We start from the raw sequence: 27494 nt of genomic DNA, 5'->3' as shown, positions 1-27494 counted from the left end.
GCAATCAATCAATCATCAACAAAAATGAATTAGAAAAAAGGGAATGATGACAATGACTCAATGACTGGCGCTGACAAAATAATAATCAACAAGATAACTTTTTGCACTTGCCAGTAAACTGTGTGTCCTAATTAGGCACATTTTTGACAAAGCCAAATTTTATCAAAAAGTTGTGCTATCGGGAATACTCTGTCGCGTTCACTGTAACTGTACTGTACCTACTGTTGCACTTGCACTTCGCGCTGCACTAGAAAGAGAGAACAGAAGTAAACGGATCCGAAGGTCCGGGGTTCAAGTCCCACTATGAATGGTGCATAGTTGAGTCCATCGAAAAGGCTCTTTTCTATTTCTTCGTACTCTGGTGATAATGAGTACATGGCCATTGTCTCTGCCCGAAAAAAAAAAAAATGTAATATAACAGTTGCCATGTCTTGTGCTACATTTTATGTGTTAATATTTTTATTGTAAGGGATTCCTTTATAAAGTGATTTGAGTGCGTTAGGGGATATTGTGCCATAAAACTGCTAATTTTTTTTCTTTTTCGTTTTGTTTTAAAAAAAATAAATATCAATGTATCTTTGTCCAATTGTCTTCAACAGTCGTATCGTCACTTCCTTCCTAATGACGTATGGTAACTTAGTAACACTGGCTCTAAACTATCGCAATAATGGCGGACGCCGTATGAAATATTTCTCCGGCGAGCTTAAAGGCGTATCCAAAGAAAAACAAAACCCATCAATTTGATCATGTTTTGACTTTTACACATTCTGATCACAAGGCATATGAAAAGGGAATGAAAAGTTCTAGCCAGCATGAAGAATAAAAAGTAATGATTTTCTTTGTTTAGAACCAAGATGGCCGCCGTTGCCGGGCGCGTGACATCAGACTACTGAATCCAATTTCTCTTACTAATGACTAATGACCAACTGCCAACTGTTTGAAGTGACTCCTCTCTACTATTGAGGGTGTAATTAATTGTTTGTTAATTTTAATCTGAAAAAAAAACTTGTTCGAATTTATTTGAGGAACCCATTCTCTAAATTCTTATGACTGTGTTTTTGCTCTCTTTCACTTTTAGGCTTCACCTGAATTGGTCACAAAGGAACAGCGACAGGCTGCTCAGGATCTCATTTTAAATTTTCACAAGACAAGAATGCCATATTCCTTGTGCCAGTACATTCTCGGTGAGTGCTACTTCTTATATATATATATATATATATATATATATATATATATATATATATATATATATATATATATATATATATATATATATATATATATATATATAATATTTTTATTTTTATTTATATTTTTATTTTTTTTTATTTTAAAAAAATAATTTTTTTTTAGGTTTATGTCTTTACTTTTAGACAAATGTAAGTCAAAAGTGAATTAAATATAAGACAATTGATCATCTTTCTGCTTGATTTCTTTTATAAAAAAACTTGAATAAGAATCGGTTTTAGCTTAATTAAAAAATAAAAAGATGAAGAGTGTTGATGACGTAGATAGAAAATACAACAGAATCTGGATAACATGAATTTGATTAAATAGGGAAACCTTGTTATACCACCATTTTTAGAACCTTGACAAATTTGTCAATGAACGTAATTGTTTGATTTAAAAATATCTTTAAGGTAACTAAAACCTGAAATAATCAAAAGTGTGATAAAAGGTAAGGTGAAATGAACTCCAAATAATTACAATATTTGTGGAGAAGTGAATTTTTAGACATGCTAATTTTAGAAGACAATCACTTCTATTCATCACACACCTTTACAAATGGTTTTTTTTTTTCCCCAACAAAGAAAAAATATAAAACAATAAGTTGTTAAAGAAAAAATAATGACAATAAATGGTGATTAAATGGAATATTTCTCACATTCATTGTGACAAATTCTGCCTCCCCTGTGTTGGCAGCTTGGTTTGTTTGAAAAATGCTAACTTTGTGCAGCTTCATGGTCTTGTGGATTGACACTCGCCTTCACACCTGCAGGTTAACTCACTCAACCCTAACACCGACTATATCCGTAATTTACCCGGGTCACTTTTACCCCAACCCTATTAATTACACCTTTTCTGAGACAAATTTTAGGCGTAGTATCAAAACTAATGTTTTTCATTTTTACACATTAATGATAGTTGAATAAAACTATCTATGCACATGTTCATTTCTAATACATTTCTTCCAATTTTGAAATGTTGCCAAAAATCTCTAGGATTGAGTGAGTTAATGGTTTGAGCCCCGTTGTGGGTGGCACAAAGTTGAGTCCTTGGAATAGGTTCTTTACTCACATTTTGTCACCATGCTTGGATGTAAATTGAAGACCTGGCGGGTAACAGCATTGTCTCTGATTGTAATAGAAACCTTACTGGATTCATGTTTTATCCAATATGTTAGATATTGCTGTTGGCTTGGGAATCTTTGTAAAGTACTCTAGCATCTTATTGGAGATTGCACTATATTGCTCATGTTTTTATTTTTTAAAAAACTGCATTACAGAATTATTAGTGTTGCCTCTCTATAACTATAATATTTTTTTATTTCAGACCATTCCAAGAATGACTATACCTTATTCCAGGCTGCCACTACGATTAAAGAGGCCATTGTAAGAGATTGGGCTCTTATGGGACCAGAAGCTGTGGAGGCCTTGCGTTCATTCCTATTGCGTTATATTACCAATCATATCACACTACAGGTATGATTAAAAGACATTGCGACTCATCATGGGTGCCAGTTTTCTGGTTCATGCCGGAATTCTGGTTTGCGATATAATGTGTTTTGAGTAAAATAACCTAATAGCATCGGTAAAAATTCGAAAACGTGATTCAGCCACCTTTTCAGTGTATGGAGGTAGATTCGAGAAACTGGAACTCTCTTTGGTCAAGGCCTCGGCCTGTCCAACCCGTGTTTACAGCCTCGACCTTTCAAAACGTAGGCCTATGCGCATAAAAACGGTGATGAAATAAGAGTAAAGTTTAGGCCGCATTTTCAGTAAGAACATTTGCATTGCTTCTAAAATTTCTGATTTGCAAAAATAATAATAATGATGTAATGGTAAGAAGAATAGGTGGATGTGGGGGGGGGGGGGGGGGGGGGGGGGGGGGGGTTAAAAAGGTGAACAATAAAAAAATTGATTGCCAAAAGGGAATTAAGTAGGAAAATTAATTGCACTCCCATTCCATTATCTAATATATGTGATATGTTTTTTTGCCAGCTGTACCGGAATACTGTCTTTATCTGTTTGGTGGCAAAGTTGGTCATTTTGATACAGAATTATCCATTGTTAAGAAATTCCTATTTTTTTGTCTCAAATTCCTATTTTCTGTCCTTCTGATTCTACTTTTGGAATATGAAGGGTTGGCAGGTCTAAGCTCTTAAAATGCTTTGTCAAATTTTGTCCCAACAATTTCTGCAGCTAGCATCTTTTCGGATCATTTAGGTACTTTGAATTCAACTAGATGGTTTTCCGAGATTTGATACTAAAATCTGCCTTTGAAATTTAATGGCATTTGTGCTTAAGATTGAGGTTTAAAACTAGATTTCAAATTAGGTTGAGTTTTTAAAAAATTGTGAATCATAATAACCCTTTTTATCATGCTATTTTTGTTTCCAAAATTTGATTTTATAAATGTTTTGTTGTTGTTATTTATAGAGGCATATAATCCATAGAGATTGAAAATTTCAATTTTGAGGTTATGGGCTTAAATAGAATAGAATTTGAGACATTGATGTTTGGCATTAGAAGTGCAAGATGACATTTTAATTATTTTTATTGAGAATCCATAAATATCCTCACAGATGAACGTTGACCTTTTTCTTCTGATATTGATTTTTGATTTTCACTTCTGATCTGTAACTTTCTTAAGTTCTACTGGAACGAAAACCAAACATGTGATTTTCTATTCTTGCCAACATGAGAGAGACAAAAGATTTAAACCATGGTCAGATTAATGAACAATTCTATGATTTGTAGTAGCTTCAATGATTGCATAAGAAATTCACGAGTCTAATTATTTTCATGTTTTTGTTATGTTCTAAACAGAGCTATGTTCGGGAACAGATATTGCAGACAGTAGCTGTCATTTTAAAGAGGGCAACCCTGGACAACAAGGGGAAAAGCTGTGATGGTTTATTTGAAGATGTTACAGCCCTTATCAGCAGTGGCAACATTACTATGGTTTGTTACTGCTTATTATCTAGACATTTAGTTGTACAGAAATATTTAGTGTAAATGTTGCTGCTCGAAGCTCGAAGAAATCAATAATAACGTGAAGTTGAATTAAGCTTCAATTTAATTAAAAAAACAGATCAAATATTTATGAATTATCTCATGATGACAATTTTTAGAAAGCTTAGTAGTGCAACTTGGATCTATGTATTAAAGTTTTCATGTAAAACTTGACCTGTAGGGATGAGAAATTTAATTTCAAATACGTCTTTTAGTGTGATGTGGTAAAGCTAAATTTTATCCCAATTCATGTAGCCTGAAATGGATTTAAACAAATATCATTTGTTGCTCTTTCTCTCTCTCTGTCTCTCTTTGTCTCTGTCTCTGTCTCTCTCTCTCTCTGTCTCTCTTTGTCTCTGTCTCTGTCTCTCTCTCTCTCTCTCTCTCTCTCTCTCTCTCTCTCTCTCTTTTTTTTTTTTTTTTTTCTTCTTCTGCATTGGTTAATAAACTTTTTATCTAAAATTTTTATGTATTACTGAACAATGAGTTTTCTTTGTCTGCCTTGAAATGACCTAGAATTATTACAAGGGCTGTAAAACTTCTAAAAACAGATTTATTATCAGAAACCGGTCTGGTGAGGACACTGGGTCAATCCTCCATAATTTAATATGTATAAATATGTAACAGGGATTACAAGAATAACAATATTTATTGTTTTCCTCAGCAACTTGTTGCCTGCTCAATGCTCACCTCCTTACTTAATGAATATTCATATACAAGTCGCACCAGTAATGTTGGGCTCACGTGGGAGTTTCACATCAAATGTAAACGGGCCTTTGAGGTAAATTTTTTCCTATTTCATTTAAATGATAATATTAATATGATCTGCTCTCTCATTCATTTTATTCTTTTTATGGATTCAAGATTCACTCCCTTTTCCCAATTTTTTGTTTGTTTTCCAGTTTGGACTTGTTTTAATAATATTACACAGTCAATCAATTCAGCAGAAAAGATTACCTCAGTTTATTTGAATATCTTATAGCAAATTTAGCTCGTTTAAAGATTTAAACCAAACATGTCTTTGTTTTTATTTTATGCCTTTTATTGCGATTTTGTTTTCAACAGTGTTTAATTTTTACTTGATTTAATAATTAAATGTGAATATAGATAGCAATATAATTTATGAAAATATGAAATTCGTTTTATTTATTTTTTTTTTTAAAATAATGTTTTTAATCTATTGACTTTTAACAATTTATAATCTATTTCCACAGCAAGCTGATCTCAAAAGAGTTTTCATGTTTTCTTTGCAAGTGTTGACACAAATTGAGTCTCAATCTAGTCCTCTGAGCAGAGAAACCACAGCCTTTCTGAACAGAGTTCTATGCATTGCTGAACAGGTGTTAAGCTGGGAGTTCACCTCTAAATTATCATGTAAGTCATTGCAATGTGAGGAAGTGACTTCTAACAAGATTATATGTGACCCAACGCCTCAAAACGGTGTTATTGCAGGGTAAATCAGATGTCAAAAAGGGGGTTTGATGACTAAAAATGTTAAATGTTAGTCTTTGGCTGTTTAAAAAAATCTTTCTCTTCAAGAAAACATCATAAATTAACCCAAGTCTCAAATATTATGACCGTATACTCAATTTTTTTTGAGGTGATGGGTCACACATGTCCTGCTGTTGTTGTTTATTAACTTCTTTTAAAAATTTTTTTTACACTATGTCATTGTGTTTGTAATTTTATTATTAGAATAAGACATTTCAGCATTGTACAGTTTAACTTTTTTTTTTTCGTTTTCCAGTTCGTGTCCATACAAATACATATTCATCAAATCCGTCAGCTGCCTTGAAGCCCCCAGAAAGTTGGAGGGAAATTCTTCTCGATCCCAACACAGTATCTTTGTTTTTCAAGGTGAGAAATGCATTTTGGTCTTTTTTTCCTTCTTCATATTACATTCGATCTTCCTTGATCTAAAATAAGAAGATGACATACAAAAAGTTTAATATTTTATTATGTTGTAAGGCTCTGTTAAGATTTTGAAAGAAGAATTTTTGATATTTGGACTAAATATGATTTTTGTTTTTTCTTAGACCATTCTTGTGAGCCTTTCTTTTATTCTTTTTTTTTCCTCAAGTCTTTTTACACCATGTTTTATTCACTATCAGTTTTGTTGACTTAGGGGAAACGTGAAACGTCCACATCGTTTGTGCGGCTATGTGGTCTAGTGGTATGACACTTGCCTTCGGATTGGAGGGTCCAGGGTTTTGAGTCCCGCTCCAAGCGGCACATAGTTGAGTCCTTGGAAAAGCTCTGTACTCATATTCTATCACTGTACTCAGCTGTAAAATGAGTACCTGGTCATTAACAGTGTTTTTCATTGTCCGAAAAAATTATAACATCGCCTCTTGTCCTACACTTTGAGTGTTACTGTTGGCTTGGGAAACGTTGTAAAGCGCGGCTCATGTCTAGTGGATATTGCGCTATGTAAAACAGCTCAATTTAAAAAAAAAAAGCCCAAGTTTAGAATTAGATTGAAATTTCTTTTCTATTACTATTATATTTCATGCATGTTCTTCTTTGAGGTTCAAGCAGGGACATTTGATTTTTACTTCAGATTCATGAAAAGGCAAGGTTCAACAGTGAAATGGCTCACCACTCCATGCAATGTCTTGTCCAACTGGCATCACTCAATGGTAGTATTTTTACCAAAGACACACAAACTAAATACTTGTCTCACTTTGTCCAAGGATTTCTGCAAATGCTGACCAAGTAAGTAACCTGACTTATATCAGTAAAATTAATTTCCATTGACATAAAAGGGACTTAGAATTGTACCTTTTGACAGCCTCTGAATCAGGGGTGCCAGTTTTCCGGTTCATGCGGGAATTCCGGTTTCGCAATATCTCGAAGTCAAATACCTCCGGTTTCAGTGTTTTGAGTATAATAACCTAATAGCATCGGTAAAAATTCAAAAACGTGATTCATCCACCTTTTCAGTCTCTCTCTCTGTTCTTTGGCTCCCCTAGAGAGAGACAACTGCACTGTGAGTATTTCACTATGTATTATAAGTTGGTTTTAAAATCAAATTCATTTCCTCATTGTGTCAATATGTTTGCTGTGAAATCATTTAATAATGGTATAAAAACGGTGATGAAATAAGAGTAAAGTTTAGGCCGCATTTTCAGTAGGAACATTTTCAGGTTTGGCAAAGTGTCGAGATTTTAGTTTTACGTTTCAGCACTTCTTCCTGCTGGCACCCATGCTCTGAATTTCAATATAGCTATTTATTTTTTCTTGTGATTTGTTGGCCTAATAAGTGTCTTGCTGGTTGTTAATGTACATTTTCATGAAATTTTGTTTGTGGGGCTTATGAATAATGCAAAATATAGACTAGTGACTCTGAGAGGCATATTTTGTCAGTTAGTCAAGTTTCATCTGTCAGACATAGATTAAGTGCCATAGTTGTGTATCGTCTTGAATTTGAAAATATGAGAAAATTGAATATTTAAAAAGTATGAGCAGGGGACAATTATTTGAAAATTGGAGAGGAAAAAAATGCTGAGAATTCAAACCTTCATATTGATATTGCAGCATCAGGAAAAGTTATTTTATTTAATGCAACAACTATTGTTACCAAATGTATATTGTGCATTTTAATCTAGTGGTGTGGACATGAATTAAATGCTTTTTTGTTCATATTTCTGATTCCCACCATAAAGGAAGTTTGCATCATGATTTGTTTTTCCTCTGGAAATCTCACCTTTTATCACCTTCTATTGACAAGATATATATTTTTTAACATCACATTTCATGCAGAATAATACCACGGAATTGTTAACAAAAAAAAAAAAAAATTGAGCTTTATATAGCGCAATATCCACTAAATGTGCTCAAAGCGCTTTACAAGGGGTCATGGTCAATAGCAACATTTAACATGTAGGACGGGACATGCCGCCTCGCCTGTTAGACAATATTACAATTTTTCAGACAAAAACAACTCTGTTAACGGCCAGGTACTCATTTTACACCTAAGTACGGTTAGAGAATGTGAGTAAAGAGTCTTTTCCAAGGACGCAACTATGCGCCGAGCGTGAGGCTCAAACCCAGGACCTTCCGATCCGAAAGCGAGTGTCATACCACAAGACTAAATAGCCTCATAAAAGACTTTAAAAAAAAAATCAAATTTACATCATTTGTATTTTAAAACATTGTTCAAAATTGTCTTTTCAGCATAAATGTTGAAGAATACGAAAACTTTGGAGTGGCGTGCATTTTCAAGAATTTGCTTGTGATGTTTCCTGTTGCTTGTTTCAATGGACTGGATGTTATTCTCTTCAAGTCTTTTATCTCCTCCCTGACTTCCATCACTTGCAGTATTGGCAAAAATGCAGCCCAGGAAGAATCCGTAAGCATTTCATTTATCAGTCAAACGTGTTGTGGAGTAAGGAGTTGTAAAAATCATACCTGCCTATTATTACGGACTTACGGAAATAGAAGAAATATTACTGATACAAATTGTCGCATTGTTGCATTATTTACTGCATGCTACAATAAAAAATCTCAATGCTTCGTTGGCTGGCGACGAGTGACGTCATCGACTCGACACGGAAACTTTACCCTCATTGGGTAGTTTATTTTACATATATAAAAGGGTGTATCTATCTTTTTTTTTGTTTGCTTTAGTATTGCTGAAATTTGACCATTAATTACTGATGAATTTTGTATTTCTTAATGAATTTGAAATTTTCAAATAGGCAGGTATGAAAAATGTGTAGTATTGTTATGGTTATGCATATTTATCCATAGTACAGTGATGCCAAAACTCCGGTTTCACTTGGAAAAAAAATCCGCTCTGGAGCAAAAAATTCCAGGTTACGGGCAACTTCCGTCAAATTCTGGTGAGGTCATATTAGTCCGAGGATCCCCCATCACCTTAAACTGCACACCGTCATCATTACCACAACTACATTCACCAACCACACATCATCATCACTACCAATACTGCTACAACCAGCCACCACATCATCATCACTACCGCTATTACAAAAACCACCACCTCATCATCATCACTACCACTACTACTACAATCACCACCTCATTACCATCACTACCACTACAACACCACCACTTCATCATAACTATCACTACTACTACAATTATCACCTCATCAACATCACTACCATTACTACTACTACAACCACCACCACCACCACACATCATCATCACTACCACCAGTACTACAACAACCGGCATCACTACCACTAATACTACAACTACCACCACCACCATTACGTCATCATCACATCACTACAAACAACCACCACCATCACCACCACATCATCATCACTACCATTACTACAACTACCACCACATCATCATCACTATAATAACTACTACAACCTCCACCACCACCAAATAATGTTTATTATTTCTTTGCAAGTGTAATTTTATCCCAATCGTTCAAAAAGGACTTCAGAGGAGTATTATTTATTTTTTAAAATTATGTTTTCAGCAACACATAGACGACACCATCTATATGGAGTCGTATGAGAAACATTTGGAGTCTTGGATGCATCTTTGCAGTGACGTATCCTCTCTTCCACCTGGTACCCTAAATGCTCCAGCTATCGAAGTTTTCAATTCCTACATGCAGTGTCATTTGGCAACTCCAGAAGGTATCAGGCTTGTGGTATGTTTCAAATTCATTATGTCTTTTTATTACAGATTAATGCCAACTGCTGTAGCTTTGCTTTTAATAAACTGTTTAACTCATTCAACCCTAACACCAACTATATCCGTAGTTTACTCGGGTTTACATTTACCCCATGCCTATTTATTACATATTTCTGAGACAAATTATAGGCGTAGTATCAAAGCTAATGTTTTTAGTTTTTACATGTTAATGGTAGTTGAATAAAACTATCTATGTACACGCTCATTTTTAATAGTTTTTTCCAATTTTGAAAAGTAGCAAAAATTTCTAGGATCGAGTGAGTTAAAATAAACTTTGGAAGACAAAAATAGATTTCAGAAATTTATGTGTTTTTTTGTTTATTTCTTTTTGTTTTCATTTGTCATTTTCAACTCTCTAACTGGGCATGCTGGAATATCCATTTGCCTCTGCCATTTAACTCACTCAGTCCTAGAGATTTTTGCAACTTTTCAAAATTGGAAGAAAAAAAATGTTTTAAAAATGAGCATGTGCATAGATAGTTTTATTCAACTATCATTAACATGCAAAATCTAAAAACATTAGCTTTGATACTACGCCTATAATTTGTCCCAGAAGAATGTAATAAATAGGCATGGGGTAAAAGTAACCCAGGTAAACTACGGATATAGTCGGTGTTAGGGTTGAGTGAATTAATATAGTAGTTTTATATTGTCTGATTGTGGGTAGTTTGTCAACTAGGCAATTGAATATTGTTCATCTCTATTTTTAAAAAGATTAAAATAACTCAGAATCCATTCATTTTCTAGTATTTTGTTATTATTAGATTAGATTAGATATAGTGGAGGAATGGTTAAGATTTAGTTATTATTAGTTGTATTTCAAGTATTTTATCATCAGCAAATGATGGAGAAATGAAAGGAATTAGTGTCAATTACTTATTTAATTTTGGGTTAAACTCTCCTATAAGTATCAAACAATTGTATTTATGCTAATTAAAGGTCACATGAATACAAATTTAATTTTAAAAAAAATAACTTGGGAACGAAATGAAATTAAGAAACATTTGTGACCCATCGCCTCAAAACGGTATTGTGTCGGAACGAACCAAATGCTTAAAAGCTGAATTTAATGTTAAACTGGTCAAAATTATAAATTGTTGGCATCAGCACCCTAAAATATGGTTGCCATTCTCCTCAATAAATGATATAAACTCAACAAAAGTCTGATATTTCTGGCTATAAATTCAATTTTCAACATCTTGACCAACCCGACTTAATACCGTTTTGAGGTGAAGGGTCACATTTATGTATATCTACGATTTAAACCCTAGTGATCTTGTATGCCTTAATTGTAATAACAATACTGTGTTGAACTTTAATGCTGTTTTTACAGAACGAAAATGAATCGGAAGAAGAGATCGATGAAGTGGAAGAAGATGACAGAGTAAAATTTTCCGATCAGTTGTGTTGTATCGGTGCATTAGGGAGAATAATTCCTGATCACAGTGTGCCTCTTTTGTCCAAGTATGTTTTTTTTTTTTTGTTTGTTTTTTAATTGTTTTAATTGAAAAATCAATATATATTATAATTTCCGTACAAGGATCAATAAAGTATATCTTATCTTATCTCTTATCTTATCTTCTCTTATCTTAATAAATTTTAATTGGAAATAGATAGATAAATGAACTTTTTAAAAACTGGATGATTGAAGTTAGTTATCAAGTCTTGAAAAAGAATGAAATATTTTTTTTTTAAATGGAAATGTTGATATATTGGAATCATTTTTTTCATTTTATAAAGCTTTCCCTTTTAAAAAGATTTTTACTGTAAATATGTATAGATCAATGGTCAAAATGCTTTTTATTGCATTATTAAATTCATTACTATTATTATTATTATTATTATTATTATTATTATTATTATTATTATTATTATTATTATTATTATTATTATTATTATTATTATTATTATATTATTATTATTATTATATTATTATTATTTATTATTATTATTATTATTATTATTATTATTATTATTTTATTATTATTATTATTATTATATTATTATTTTATTATTATTATTATTATTTATTATTATTATTATTATTATTATTATATTATTATATTATTATTATTTATTATTATTATTATTATTATGTTGTTTTTATTTCTTTTACTCTTTACCCTGAAGACTCTTAGAAGATCGTGTGGAAGTTTTCAAGAATCGTCTCCACAGACTTCAACAGCAGAGAGACTTGGTGAGCTGTCATGAAACCTCTGTTAATCTCACTGGGCTTCATGCTCTCCATGAAGACTTACATTGGGTTGTGCTTGTTGCTGGTAAGCATTTTCTTTCTTATTTTTTTAACATATATAATGTATTGTAGATATCCTTATCTGTGCAATTTCTTTGAATTCAAAGCATGATCATTTTAAAAGCAATTGAGTTACAAAAAAACCCCGCTTTGTCTTACCTTTTCTTGGGTACCTTAATTATAATTCTATAACTTTTTACTATCCCATTTCTTCCTTTTTACTGGCGCTGATATGACCTTAATGTGTTGCAAGCGCCATAAAACCCTCAAAAACAAAACAAATCCCATGTTCACCTGTGCTGTATATAGCCTCTCAATTTTTATCCCATCAGGTAATTTATTGGCCGATTCTAGTGATGGAGAAACTCCAACTATTCCATCTAATATCATGAAATATTCCATGGATCGTGGCAAAATGGTGGATATGAACATCAGTCTCAAAGTGCTGACGACACCAGAACAAAAGTTAGAACTCGGTCAGGATACTGTGGTAGACCCTGTCATTCGGTAAGGTGCTGCTATACCATTTGTGACCCATCGTTTCAAAACGGTATTATGTCGGAACGAACCAGATGCTTAAAAGCCGAATTAAATGTTAAACTGGTCAGGAATATAAATCTTTTGAATACACCCTAAAAATGGTTATCCATTCTCTCAATAAAACATACAACATCAACAATGTTTGATATTCTGGTATAAATTCAATTTTCAACATCTTAACCAACCCGACTTAATACCGTTTTGAGACGAAGAGTCACATTTATTATATTCTTGTGTTGAGGTTTCATTTGATAATTGAATTGAATAAAGGAATTTGTTTTTTTTGTTAAAAAGCAAAAATAATATATGTGGAGACTCTGACCTCCAATTATTATTCAATTTGGTGATTTGTCCATTTTTTTAGCTTAGAGCTTTTTTTGAAGATTGATATCAATTCAAGTTGAATAAATTTAAAAAATTGAGCTTTATATAGCACAATATCCACTAAATGTGCTCAAAGCGCTTTACAAGGGGTCCCTGGTCAACAGCAACAATTAACATGTAGGACGGGACATGACACCTGTTAGGTGATATTACAATTTATTTTTCGGACAAAGACAACGCTGTTAACGGCCAGGTACTCGTTTTACACCTGAGTACGGTGAGAGAATATGAGTAAAGAGCCTTTTCCAAGGACTCATCTATGCGCCGAGCGCGAGGCTTGAACCCAGGACCTTCCGATCCACATAGCCGCACAATTTTGTATTCACAGTTTGTCTCCTCCTTTCTTGTAATTTATTAGTGACATGTCTTACTTTTATATTTTTTTTTTTTTCAGACTAATAACTGCAGTGTTCAGATTGTGTGACATTGAGAACCGGGCCATTGAAGCTAAACTAATGGACTTTATAAGTCCACAAGTATCCGGTTCCGTAATGTGGTTCCTTCAACGCTGGACGGATGCTTACATCTTACACGATGAAATGGACTATTCAGAGGCAAGAGTATGCATGCTTAAATTTTCTCAAGAGTTTTTATTGATTAGAGTGTGCAGCCATAAGTTTAAAGTTTAGTGCCCGAATTACTGGGTGGGGACCTCCCATAGTGGGCAGGGAGGTACATGCTGTGTCTTCTATCCCCTTATATCTGTTTTCCAACTTGCTTTCTGTCTTTGTCTTGGAATGAGATTACTTGGGTTTTGTCCTGGTCCTGGCCAGATGCCCAGGCTGAGAGGGAAACAGTTAACTGTATAGTTAGTTTTGGGAGATGGTATTTTTTTTCTTCTTGTAAATCAATTCTCTGTTATGCACTGTATTATGTTTTCTTTATATTATTTATGATTTGTAAAACATTTGAGTGTATTCCTCTTAGTGGGGACCGGTGCTTGTTTCTGGATGAGACTTCTAGTGATCTCAAACTAAGTATTTTGACTGGGCGGGGTTCCTGACCTCCCATAGTGGGCAGGGAGGTACATACTGTATCTTCTATCCCCCTATGTCTGTTTTCCAACATGCTTTCTGTCTTTGTCTTGGAATGAGATTACTTGGTTTTGTCCTGGCCCTGGCTGGATACCCTAGCTGGGAGGGAAACAGTCAAATGTATAGTTAGAGTTTTGGGAGATGATATTTTTTGCCTTGTAAATCATCTCTCTGTTATGTATTATTATATTTGTTATTTTGAATATATAATGTTAGCATTTGAGTATGTTCCTCTTTGTTGGATTTTGTGCACGTGTCCGGATGTATTTATAGGTGATCTCAAACTAAGTACACTGGTGGTATGCTCTTGGATTCTACATCTGATTCCTATTTGTTCCCAGTTCCCCTTTGTCTTGGCTGCTTTAATTGTAATTCTAGAACTTTTTACTATCCCATTTTCTTCCTTTTTACTGGCGCTGATATGACCTTAATGTGTTGCAAACTCCGTAAAACCCTTAAAAACAACAAACATCATTAGTGCCTAAATTTGAATCTTAGAACCTGAAACTTGTGCATTGCGATTTGTTGTCTATTATTACTATGGTACTCTTTGATCTCGAAAGAAAGTTTTCTCTCTTTTTCATTTTGAAAAGTTGGCAGGTCTGTTTACTTGTAATATATATATTTTTTTCCTATAAATTAAACTTGTAATGATTTTGTCATATTATTTAGTTGAGTTTGGCCCTTGCATCAGCATTTGGAATGGACACAAACGGGGTGCAATGGACAATGAACTTCATCCTTCTCAAGGTCTACACCTCATTATCAGTGTGGGCCTCAGAACCCTTGCTCATGAATGATACTCTTGACCTGCTTTTGTCCATGTCGTCACAGAGCTCAAGGTAAGTTATTTATATACTATGAAGCAGTGAATTTAAAAGATTTTGAAAGTTGATGAGGATATAGCATGGGTGCCAGTTTTCCAGTTCATGCCGGAATTCCGGTTTCGCGATATCTCGAAGTCAAATACCTCCGGTTTCAGTGGGGGGCTGAGTGAGGGGCCCAAGCCGATGTCCATCACTAAATTTTTCAAAAAATGTTGAGGGAGTACCTCTAGTACTCTCTGTCTCTCTCTGTTCTTTGGCTCCCCTAGAGAGAGACAACTGCACTGTGAGTATTTCACTATGAATTATAAGTTGGTTTTAAAATCAAGTTAATTTCCTCATTGTGTCAATATGTTTGCTGTGTAATCATTTAATAATGGTATAAAAACGGTGATGAAATAAGAGTAAAGTTTAGGCCGCATTTTCAGTAGGAACATTTTCAGGTTTGGCAAAGTGTCGAGATTTTAGTTTCACGTTTCAGCACATCTTCCTGCTGGCACCCATGTTTACATTTTTATTTTTTATTTTTTCAAAAATGTTTCTCCATTCTTGTGGAAAATTATAAGATCAGCCATTGTACAGGTATGGTGAACATGATTTTGTAAATCAGAAAAACTGCTGTTCTGTTGATCACATTAGTGGAGTGGACACACACACATATTTGCAATTCTGATAACCATACTACACTTGATATACGCTAATGCAATATGTACTTATATTCAGGTCTTGTACCTAAATTATTAAGAGCTCATAGTTGTAACGGACAATATTTCCTTTACAACGATGAGCCCACAACAATTTTGATCATCAAACCTACATATAAGTATACATTGCATCAACTCATTGGCTTCTGATCAAAGTGCGGCTTTGTGGTCTAGTGGTATGACACTCGCTTTCAGATCGGAAGGTCCTGGGTTTGAGTCCCACGCTCGTTGCATAGTTGAGTCCTTGGAAAAGGCTCTTTACTCACATTCTCTCATCGTATTCAGGTGTAAAATGAGTACCTGGCCGTTAACAGCGTTGTCTTTGTCCGAAAAATTGTAATATCGCCTAACAGTCGTCATGTCCCGTCCTACATGTTAAATGTTGCTGTTGACCAGGGACCCCTTGTCAAGCGCTTTGAGCACATTTAGTGGATATTGCGCTATTTAAAGTGAAAATGTTGAGCAAACTTCGATTGCAGCACATATCAATGTGTCATGAATTTATTTATAAGTTTCATTGAATGACCTTTTTTTTTTTTTTTTTTTGGACACCCTGTAATCTTGAAGTAAAGATAAAGCATATAATGTAACTGGCTGAAGATGGAACATGTCCACTGTAATGGATGGGTAACACAAAGGAATAAGTCACGTCGTATACTAGATTTCAGACATCTTGTTTATTATGATGACAAAATCGAAAGTACAAATCAGTTGCTAGTCTCAGCAGTACAAAAACAAAGACTGAATAATAAGTAGATATGTTCATTTGACGCATAACATTTCAAATGACTAATGATACCAAGCTAGTAATAATGATACTAGATTTGTTAATTCAGAAAAGTGAGTGGAGCAGGCACTTATGTTGGTAACAACAAGAGATGAAGTTAGTAGAAAAGTGCCAGAAGACAATCCGCCGTGAAATTTTGTTATTCTCTATTGTCTTCTGACACTTTTCTACTCATTTCATCTCTTGTTGATACTAGATTTGCATACATTACATCCACCTAATTTTTTTTTCTTTTTTTTCAGGGCAACATACTTGAGTCAATCTGAGGTGCTCTGGAATCTGGTAAAGTTAGAATCAAACCAGATGCCACCGGTATCAACTTTACCACCCAAAGCGAGACGCCAGTTCATGAAGGCCATGGTCCTTGCAGGTTGCGGCATGAAGTCCTCGCAGGAAGAACTTTACTGGAAATTGGTAATCTACGTTGTAATCCTTTTAGTTAATTGCGGCTATGTGGTCTAGTGGTATGATACTCGCTTTCGGATTGGAAGGTCCTGGGTTCGAGCCTCGCACTCGGCGCATAGTTGAGTCCTTGGAGAAGGCTCTTTACTCACATTCTCTTGCCGTTAACAGCATTGTCTTGGTCCGAAAAAATTGTAATATCGCCTAACAGGTGTCGTGCCCCGTCCTACATGTTAAATGTTGCTGTTGGTCAGGGGCCCCTTGTAAAGCACTTTGAGCACGTTTAATGGATATTGCGCTATATAAAAGCTCAACTTGTTTTTTGTTTTTTTTAGTTCATTTCTTTTGATGGGTACTCTTTACTGGAGTCTGGCTGGGGCCTCTTCCCAGATTGGATAGAATTCTCTGCAATTATAAGCTCCTTCTCTTTGTTTGAAAAAAAACAAACCAGAACCATTCTCTTTGTCAAGGACATATATAAATTCTAAATCTTTACTGTTTTGACTATCCAATTGTTTTTGAAAATAAGTACGGCAAGCTCCATTTTATCCTGAAATCTATACTATAGTGTGACCAGAAATAAACGAGCAGCATTTTTTTCAATATGGTGAAAAATAACTTAATTATTTTTTAAAAACAATGCCCATTTATTTCCAATAGAAGTATTATAATTATGAAAAAAAGACAATTTTAAAATGATTTTATTAAAAAATATTTTTTGATGTTGGTCAATGATGAATAAAATGAAAATTTTAAGATAAGCCTACTATCAAGGATTGGCTTAATATTTTGAATGGTTAGATTGATTTTACAAATTGAGTTTATTTATTAAAATATTTTCCTGCAGTTAGATTGATTTTTACAAATTGAGTTTGTTTATTAAAATATTTTCCTGCAGCTCCTCCAATCCAACCATGAAAGGTTCTTACAGTTGGTGGAAATGCCAGAGTTCACCAAAGGTCAAGAGGAGAGTTGTCAGAAGTACATGAATCATCTCGAGTCATTGATAGGGGTTGCATTAGCCACTCAAAGCTCAATTATCAAGGAAGTCTTCCATGTTAGTCACTTTCCATACAATTCTTTTTTTTTTTTTCCCCATTTATTTTTGCACTGTAAGCATACCTGCCAACCCGTTCGCTTTTGACGGAATCATTCCTATTTTCACTCTTCCTTTTTGTATTATTCCGTCATTGTTTCTAAGAATTCCGATTTTCAAAAATGATGATAATGGTAAGAATAAAAACAAAAAAGCAAAGAGAGAGAAAGGGCGGTAGGGGATTTTTTTTTTTTTTGGGGGGGGGGGGGGGGGGTGTGTGTGTGTGTGTGTGAAAGTGAGGTGAAATTCCTATTTTTTGTCTCGAATTCCTAGAATTCCTATTTTCAGGCTTTCTGATTCCACTTTTGGGATGTGAAGGGTTGGCAGGTCCGTGTAAGAAAAAATGTATTTTACCCTTATTTCTCCGATATGTTTATTTATCGACTTTTATTTCTGTGACTAGAAAATAAATAGTACCATGGTGATTAATTTTTTGGAGGTGTCTTTTGATTATATTTTTAAAGGGTTGAAATACAATATCTGAGAGTCTAGGGAAATTTAAAAAAAATAAAAATTGCACCAATTTTATATATATGAATTATTCAAGAAATGATATGTGGTTTAGTGGTATGACACTCACCTTCGGATCGGAAGGTCCTGGGTTCGAGTCCTGAGCAGCAGATAGTTGAGTCCTTTGAAAAGGCTCTTAACTCACATTCTCTCACAGACTTTCATTCTCTCACTGTACTCAGGTGTAGAATGGGGAGTAATCGCCTTACAGCCACTTACATGTTAAGTGTTGCTGTTGGCTTGGGACCCCTTGTAAAGCACTTTTAGGCATGTTTAGTGGATATTGCGTTATATAAAAGCTCAAGTTTTGTTTGGGGTTTTTTTTTATGTTCAATATGTTATATCTTGAGTTGATTTTTCTCTTGAAAGTTAAGGAAGATTAGTTTGTAGAAAAGTGCCAGAAGACAATAGAGAATAAAAAATTTTTTCGCGGCGGTGGTGGGGTTTGAACCTGCGACCTTATTGGTACGACAACTCCGCCTGGCAGGTGAGAGCGTGGCTCTACCGTGTGAGCTATCCACGAACACAAAAATATTCGTTTCAAACCCAAAGTCATTTCTAGATCCCTCTCTCACCCACTTCTTGAGATCGCCGATTCGTTCACCACCATCGCGAAATAATTTTGACCAGCAGTTAAGCTTAATAGCCAATATTCTCATCACAAACATATAACATAGAAACGATTGAGACATTGAGTATGCTCCGGTGTATGGGGTGAATTTTTAATTCAGAAAAGTGAGTGGAGCAGGCACTTATGTTGGTAACAACAAGATATGAAGTGAGTAGAAAAGTGCCAGAAGACAATAGAGAATAAAAAATTTTTTCGCGGCGGTGGTGGGGTTTGAACCTGCGACCTTATTGGTACGACAACTCCGCCTGGCAGGTGAGAGCGTGGCTCTACCGTGTGAGCTATCCACGAACACAAAAATATTCGTTTCAAACCCAAAGTCATTTCTAGATCCCTCTCTCACCCACTTCTTGAGATCGCCGATTCGTTCACCACCATCGCGAAATAATTTTGACCAGCAGTTAAGCTTAATAGCCAATATTCTCATCACAAACATATAACATAGAAACGATTGAGACATTGAGTATGCTCCGGTGTATGGGGTGAATTTTTAATTCAGAAAAGTGAGTGGAGCAGGCACTTATGTTGGTAACAACAAGATATGAAGTGAGTCTTCTGGCACTTTTCTACTCACTTCATATCTTGTTGTTACCAACATAAGTGCCTGCTCCACTCACTTTTCTGAATTAAAAATTCACCCCATACACCGGAGCATACTCAATGTCTCAATCGTTTCTATGTTATATGTTTGTGATGAGAATATTGGCTATTAAGCTTAACTGCTGGTCAAAATTATTTCGCGATGGTGGTGAACGAATCGGCGATCTCAAGAAGTGGGTGAGAGAGGGATCTAGAAATGACTTTGGGTTTGAAACGAATATTTTTGTGTTCGTGGATAGCTCACACGGTAGAGCCACGCTCTCACCTGCCAGGCGGAGTTGTCGTACCAATAAGGTCGCAGGTTCAAACCCCACCACCGCCGCGAAAAAATTTTTTATTCTCTATTGTCTTCTGGCACTTTTCTACTCACTTCATATCTTGTTGAAAGATTAGTTTGGATACTGCAAAGATGGATTACGGTCTAGAAATTGGAGCTACCCTTTTGGAAGTAAATGCTTTGAAAGAGGTTTCATTGCAACTTTCGCATTGCATTATTCATATAATATTGTACGTTTAATTTCAGTTCATGGTTCCACTGTTGACAAATGTAGTCAAATTCATCGACATCCACCATCACAGAGATGACATCATCACAACCAGTTTTGAGCTGTTTTCTGAAATTGTGGCCAAAATGCTTCCATATCTCAATACTGTAAGATTTTTGTTTTGTTTTTTCATTTCCAGATATTTTAATAATATCAAGGGTTTTGTACATGCTATTTCCATTTTATGAAAATTCAGACTTGTAATGAATTTATTGAAATAAAATACCTGCCAAGTTTACCCCCAAAATTTTGGGTTACTCACAAAAATCTGTGTTTTCTCATGACTTCCTAAAGAAATCGTATGAAAAATTAATGGGACATGTGCTGAAGTTGGTAGTATCATAATTTGTACAGTTTATGTTTTTATGTTGTTAAGGGTTTTACGGCGCTTGCAACACATTAAGGTGATATCAGCGCCAGGATTTTTTTTTTTTTTTTTTTGACAGTTAACATCCAGTTTTAATCATGTAACCATATAGCCTCTTAGTTTGTTGTGATTAGTAGATTTTAAGACTAAATTATTTGTTTGCAATTCTAAAATTATCTTCTTCTATTCTCTCTGCTTATTGTTGCTTGTTATCTTTCAGTTTTTCGACGCTCCATAAACATTAGATTATTTTTTAAACCTCATCGGAAAAATTCAGGAAGTTAATGTGTCAAATAGTGGGTCTAATGAAAACAGATCCTTTGGCATAGTTTGGTAGGGATGTATTTATTATTCCCCTTCTCTCGCTTCCACCCCGAAAAAAGTTTGTTACTGCATTCACAATACTAAATTAAAAAAAAAAAAAATTTAAAAATTTTAAAAATTGAGCTTTATATAGCGCAATATCCACTAAATGTGCTCAAAGAGCTTTACAAGGGGTCCCTGGTCAACAGCAACATTTAACATGACGCCTTTTAGGCGATATTACAATTTTTCTGACAAAGACAACGCTGTTTACGCCCAGGTACTCATTTTACACCTGAGTACGGTGAGAGAATGTGTGTAAAGAGCCTTTTCCAAGGATTCAACTATGCGCCGAGCGCAAGGCTCGAACCCAGGACCTTCCAATCTAACATAATACTAACATTACTTACTTCGAGTTAAATTTTTAAAGAATTTTTTATTGATGCTAGATTCATTTTTAATTTTTTTATTATTACTCTTTTCAGGCTGACTCCCAAACACTCTACCAACAATGCTTGTCTGCCATCCAAATGTTTGCCAAACACAATATTGGTATGATTTACTATTTAATCGTTATTTAGGAGGCTTTCTAGTTTATCCATAAAATTTATTAGAAATTGATTAATGAAAGTGTATGTCAAATAATAACAAAATACTGGTCATGTCAGATATTGAAACAATTGGATTCAGTAGTCTGATGTCACGCCGCCCGGCAATGGCGGCCATCTTGGTTCTAAACAAAGAAAATCATTACTTTTTATTCTTCAAGCTGGCTAGAACTTTTCATATGTCTTGTGTACAGAATGTGTAAAAGTCAAAACATGATCTAGTCCATGTTTTTTTTTTCCTCTGGATTCGCTTTTATGCTCGCCGGGGAAATATTTCATACGGGCGTCCGCCATTGTTCCGATAGTTTAGAGCCAGTGTTACTAAGTTACCACGCGTCATAAGGAAGGAAGCGACGATTGAATCCTCTTATATCTTGTTATTTAACTATTCTTCCACAAATGCTGTTCTGTCTTGAAATTACTTCCTCTCATAATAAGCTGGTGAAGATGTGACAACATACAACCCCTTCTTTGTATAATTGTTGCTGTTATTATCATTATTATTGTTATTATTATTATTATTATTATTATTATTATTATTATTATTATATTATTAATTATTATTATTATTATTATTATTATATTATTATTATATTATTATTATTATTATTATTATTATTATTATTATTATTATATTATTATTTATTATTTTATTATTATATTATTATTATTATTATATTATTATTATTATTATTATTATTATATTATTATTATTATATTTTAATTCTCTCTCTTATATTGTTATTATATGTTATTATTATTATTATTTTATTATTATTTTATTATATATTATATTAATGTCATTTTATTATTATATTTTATTATTTATTTTTATTATTATTATTATTATTATTATTATTATTATTATTATTATTATTATTATATGTTATTATTATTATATTTATATTATTTTATTATTATTATTATTATTATTATTATTATGCTTATAAACCTATTAATTTCTATTAAATGTTTGGGGTTTTTTGTTTTGTTCAACAGGTAGACAGTGTATCAGTGCCTTAGATGAGATTGAGACCAAGTTCAAAGATATCATCATCATTATGGAAATGCTGACAAATCTTATGTCAAAAGATTTACTTGACTTCAACAAAGGTTAGTTATTACTTATCACATATTCCTCCTCCTCCTCCTTTAAATTTCATAAAACTTTCCTAGTCTGACTTTTGTCAGGATGACTTTTTTGATCTTTGAGCTTTATATAGCGCAATCTGTGCTCAAAGCGTTTTACAAGGGATCCCTGGTCAACAGCAACATTTAACATGTAGGACGGGACATGCCGCCTGTTAGGCGATATTACAATTTTCAGACAAAGACAACGCTGTTAACGGCCAGGTACTCAATTTACACCTGAGTACGGTGAGAGAATGTGAGTAAAGAGCCTTTTCCAAAGACTCAACTATGCGCCGAGCACGAGGCTCGAACCCAGGACCTTCCGATCTGAAAGCGAGTGTCATACCACAAGATCACATAGCCGCACTTTCCCCCTGTGATCGAAAGGAAATGCTTTTCTTTAAGATTGGATTGTTATTTTAAAACCCTTCCCGACTTGTATGACCAGCAGGAGCTGGTTTTCCTTACAGCTTCTGAAATAATATCTCTCTTGAAACACTTTTTTTTTTTCAAAATGAAATCAAAGCTAAACTTTCAATCAGTTAAGACGAGGATAAAAAATTCATTTCAACCTTTCATAATGTGAAAACAACAATGTCTTACAACAACAACAACAAAAAAAGGAAGAAGGAGGACATTTTATAGTACTTTATGCCAAGGTTCTCATGTTGCCTTCATATTAAGTGTTACTATTGGCTTGGAGCCCACTCTATAGCACTTTCTTTGATCACATTCAGTGAATATTACACAAAATGGAGAAAATCTTTGCTAATGGAGAAAAACATCCCAAGAACAAAGTTTACGGAGCGTGGTTTTGTATTTTCGGCTCCAATCGTATGGAATTCTTTACCACCTAAAACCCGAACATGTGAAAGTCTACCAGTCTTCAAACGGCATTTAAAAACCGATCTTTTTCATTCTGTTTATCGTGATTCTATGTGAATTTTGAACAAGATGTATGTGACTGTTGTAGTGCTTTTGTAGCCGAAGGAATGAACATGTGTGATACTAAAAAAAAAACTATTGTAAAGCACCTCTGAGCACTATTTGTGGATATTGGCGCTATATCAAATAATGATTATAATAATAATAATAATAATAATAATAATAATAATAAATAAAAGCTCTTTTCTTTCCACTTGGCTTTTTGCCCTTACCCTGGTGCGGCTCGATTTGGATTTAAAAAAAAAAATTTTCAAGGATGTAATCCTGTAAACCATTCGAAGTCTCCATTTCAGAAAGAGATGGGGAGGGGGACAGAGGTGGGCTTAAGCGATGGGGTTTAAGTTTAGGTGTTTTGGGTTTTACTTCCTGCAACCATTTGCATATATCTTTATTCTTCTTATTCTCATCAAACACAAGAATTAAGTCAGCGTTTATTGACTTAATTTAGTGGAATGTATATCAGTATTCTTTTACCTAGTTACTAATATACACCAGTATGTTTCAAGCGTCTATATTAACTCACTCAATCCCGGAGATTTTTGCTACTTTTCAAAATTGGAGAAAAATGTATTAAAAATGAGCATTTACATATATATTTTTATTCAACTATCATTAACTTGTAATTATTAACAACATAAGCTTTGATACTAATTTGTCTCAGAAAAAATGTAATAAATAGGCATGGCGTAAAAGTAACCCGGGTAAACAACGGATATAGTCGATGTTAGGGTCAAGTGAGTTAAACTTGTAAAATCTAAGCGATCTGTAAATACCTAAGGTCTACTTCAGAGGTCTATAGACAAAAGGTTTTCAGAAAATGTTTAAAAAGTTTTTTTTCATATTTGTACCTTCAAATCTTACAAAATTAACCTCTTTTTTCCCCCAACAGATGAAGCAATTGCCAATGGAGATATGGCAGTTGACAGTGCCTCTGTTGTCATTTACGGCCTTGAACTTATTGTGCCCATCATGAGCACAGAGATGCTCAAGGTGAGAGATACAACTGGAGTTTTTTGATTGTTTTTGCATCTATATTGTTCAGTGCTGATGGTTTTCCTCGGATCCGTGGAAATCTGCGATTTTGGAGTCCAGAGGAGGAATTTCCTCCTTTTAAAAATTACATTTTCTCGAAACAATGTGCTAGCATTGAGAGAGTTGATGTGTGGTGGAACACACAGGTGCAGTTTCCCACTCTCCAGAAGTTAGCTAGAGTATCAATGATAGTCTATCATCTCAATTGCTCTAAAAGTGGGGTTTAGTGCAGTAGAAATGGGGCTTAAAGGCAGTCATTCAATATTTTCCTACTTTTACTTTTTGTCACCATCAGCACTGATTGTTAAAAATTATTTTCAAAGTCACAGTGCAGCACAGATATTCATTCACAATTTTATGTTGGGTTAGTTGAGATATTCTTGCTGGCAATGGAGCAGCCATGTTGCCAATGCAAATAAAATAAATAAAAGTTATCTTGGAATGGAGACATGTTTGTTATGCATTTGAATATATAAACGATATACATGAATTTCTTAAACCATTTACTTTTTATTGAATCATACGTTTTCTCTTTTGTGATAAGCTTAATTTATGAAATAAAGTGTTTTTTGTTTTTTTTGTTTTGTTTTTTTGCAAATAAAGATTTTATGATTGTCACTCAAATATAAGTTATGCATCTCTAAATACAATTTTTAAAACATTGGTATTGTTCTTCAGTTTCCGGTGCTGTGTACGAGTTACTTCCGCCTTGTATCGTATCTGGCTGAATTACATCCTGAGAAAATGTGCCAGGTTCCTCAACAACTGTTCTCCAATCTCATGGGTTCTGTGGAACTTGGCTTCAATTCGTATCCTTTATCTCATTTCATACCTGCTGAATCTTATGAATTTTTCGTAATTTTAGACAAATTTCATGGCCAAATACGAATTTTTATGGAAAATTACGAATTTTTAATTCTTAGTAATACCTCAAAAGTGTTGTTTTCCCAACTGCAACATATGGATGCGAAGCATGGACTATCAGCAAAGCAGAGAGCACAAAGATCACAGCTTTTGAAATGGCATGCTACAGAAAAATACTCAGAATATCATGGACTGAAAAACAAACAAACAAAGAAGTCCTGAGAAGGATCGGAATAAAATCACCAATTCTTCTTCAAACTGTAAAGAAATTGAAACTAAACTATTTTGGCCACACGACTCGCCACGAATCATTAGAAAAGCACATTCTGCAGACAAGGGTAGACGGCAAGAGAGGAAGAGGTAGACCAACAAGAAGCTGGGAACAAGATATATGTGAATGGCTGGGAATGACAGCAACTCAAGCAAGTAGACTGGCGGAAAACCGTAATCTGTTTCGCAAGAAAGTTCGGGAAGCAACGTCCTACGCAGGATCAGCTGACTAGATGATGATGATGATGAGTAATACTTTAATACTACTACTATTACTAATAATAATAATAATAATAATAATAATAATAATATTGTGGTTGTTCATACACAATTTCAGAAATTACGAATTTCCTTGTCAATTTACTAAAAATTTACATAAAAATGACTAAATTTGAAGTTTTCAATTTGGCATGAAGTTTTCAATTTGGCATGTCTGTCATTTATTTGTGTGCATGTATATGTATATTGATTGTCTCTTTTTGTGTGTGTATGTGTGAGTGGGTGCATGTGCTTTATTTATTGATTTTTGAGAGATACTAAAAGCTTTGAAATAGATAGTCCTTATCCCCTTTAAAAATGGTTTTGGGACAAGTCCTGTACTTTTAATTCTACAACCTCATTTTATGGTGATTGGTGTAACAGTCTAACATTATTATAATTTTTTTAAAAACGGTTTCTTTTGTAGAATTTCATATCGGGTGTTTCCATCACCTGCAGTACTACTACAATCAAATCCTCTGTACAAGTGACTTGGTCCCAATTTTAAAATTTGCTGACGATACTGCCCTTCAAGGGTTAATATTTAAAGATGATGAAATGGCATACAGATCTTAGATCGACAGATTTGTTGGTTGGTGTGAAGATAACTCCCTGAAATTAAATGTAGGAAAAACCAAAGAAATGATTTTTGATTTTAGAAAGAACGCAAATTCCATCAGTCCGCTCAAAATTAACAATCAAGCTGTTGAGCAAGTTTCGGTTTACAAATATTTGGGTATTTTAATTGACAATAAATTACAGTGGCATTTACAAACCGATGCTGTTATCTCTATATTGAACAAAAGAATGTATTTTATTTGGAAACTTTCAGAATTTGACATAGACAAAACGTTCTGCACCCTTTTTTATAGATCCGTTTTGGAGACCGTTATTACTTTTTGTATTACAGCATGGTGTGGAAGTGCCAGTATTTGCGACATTAAGAAAATTGATCGGATAATTGATAAAGCCAGGAGTTATACTCACCCAATTTTAAATGTGGAAGAACTGTTCCAAGAGATTTTGTCTAAGTAAAATGGAGAAAGTTATGAAGGATGGCGATCACCACCTTCACAAATATATTAAGTTCTCCATGAGGAGCCGTCGCCTTATATCTATAAAAACAAAGACAACACGTCACCTTAATTCATTTTTACCACATGGTGTTCGAATTTTTAACGCACAACTGTGATTGAAATTAAATATTATCTCTTAAATATACACACACATGCTCGGACTCAATTTATTAATATATAAAGTGTTGCTATTGGTTCTTGGTTGTATATTTTTACATTTTTGTGCATTTGCATATATATATGCATACATTGTCGCGTGTATATATAAGTGTGTATATTATATTTAAAAGATAGTATTTAATTTAAATCACCTCATAAAGAGTCAATTTATAGAAATAGATGGAACGAAATTGACATCACTCAGCTCTTTATCATTTCTTTTAGACAGCCATTTTAATGATAATGATTAGTTCTCACT

The 27494-nt window shown here is 33.9% G+C and overlaps 1 protein-coding gene across 1 annotated transcript in view; it reads left to right on the top strand.

The window, feature by feature from the left end:
* Positions 1 to 27494, top strand: part of LOC144967077 (exportin-4-like) — a 35192-nt gene that overhangs the window by 229 nt on the left and 7469 nt on the right. The window contains exons 2-22 of the mRNA XM_078903896.1: positions 1079 to 1184; positions 2554 to 2702; positions 4050 to 4184; positions 4900 to 5016; positions 5450 to 5609; positions 5983 to 6092; positions 6796 to 6950; positions 8412 to 8586; positions 9694 to 9870; positions 11248 to 11378; positions 12045 to 12193; positions 12501 to 12675; positions 13487 to 13646; positions 14799 to 14968; positions 16684 to 16855; positions 17742 to 17900; positions 20201 to 20329; positions 21378 to 21444; positions 22500 to 22613; positions 24466 to 24566; positions 25287 to 25417. Coding sequence (XP_078760022.1) covers positions 1079 to 1184; positions 2554 to 2702; positions 4050 to 4184; positions 4900 to 5016; positions 5450 to 5609; positions 5983 to 6092; positions 6796 to 6950; positions 8412 to 8586; positions 9694 to 9870; positions 11248 to 11378; positions 12045 to 12193; positions 12501 to 12675; positions 13487 to 13646; positions 14799 to 14968; positions 16684 to 16855; positions 17742 to 17900; positions 20201 to 20329; positions 21378 to 21444; positions 22500 to 22613; positions 24466 to 24566; positions 25287 to 25417 — 2942 coding nt within the window. The remainder of the gene's footprint in view (positions 1 to 1078; positions 1185 to 2553; positions 2703 to 4049; positions 4185 to 4899; positions 5017 to 5449; positions 5610 to 5982; positions 6093 to 6795; positions 6951 to 8411; positions 8587 to 9693; positions 9871 to 11247; positions 11379 to 12044; positions 12194 to 12500; positions 12676 to 13486; positions 13647 to 14798; positions 14969 to 16683; positions 16856 to 17741; positions 17901 to 20200; positions 20330 to 21377; positions 21445 to 22499; positions 22614 to 24465; positions 24567 to 25286; positions 25418 to 27494) is intronic.

Source organism: Berghia stephanieae, chromosome 3 (genome assembly GCF_034508935.2).
Source record: "Berghia stephanieae isolate SIO BIC M18660-M18661 chromosome 3, UCSD_Bste_1.3, whole genome shotgun sequence".
NCBI lineage: Eukaryota > Metazoa > Mollusca > Gastropoda > Nudibranchia > Aeolidiidae > Berghia > Berghia stephanieae.
Note: the sequence above shows the minus strand (reverse complement) of the source record. Positions and strands in the feature narration are given on the sequence as shown.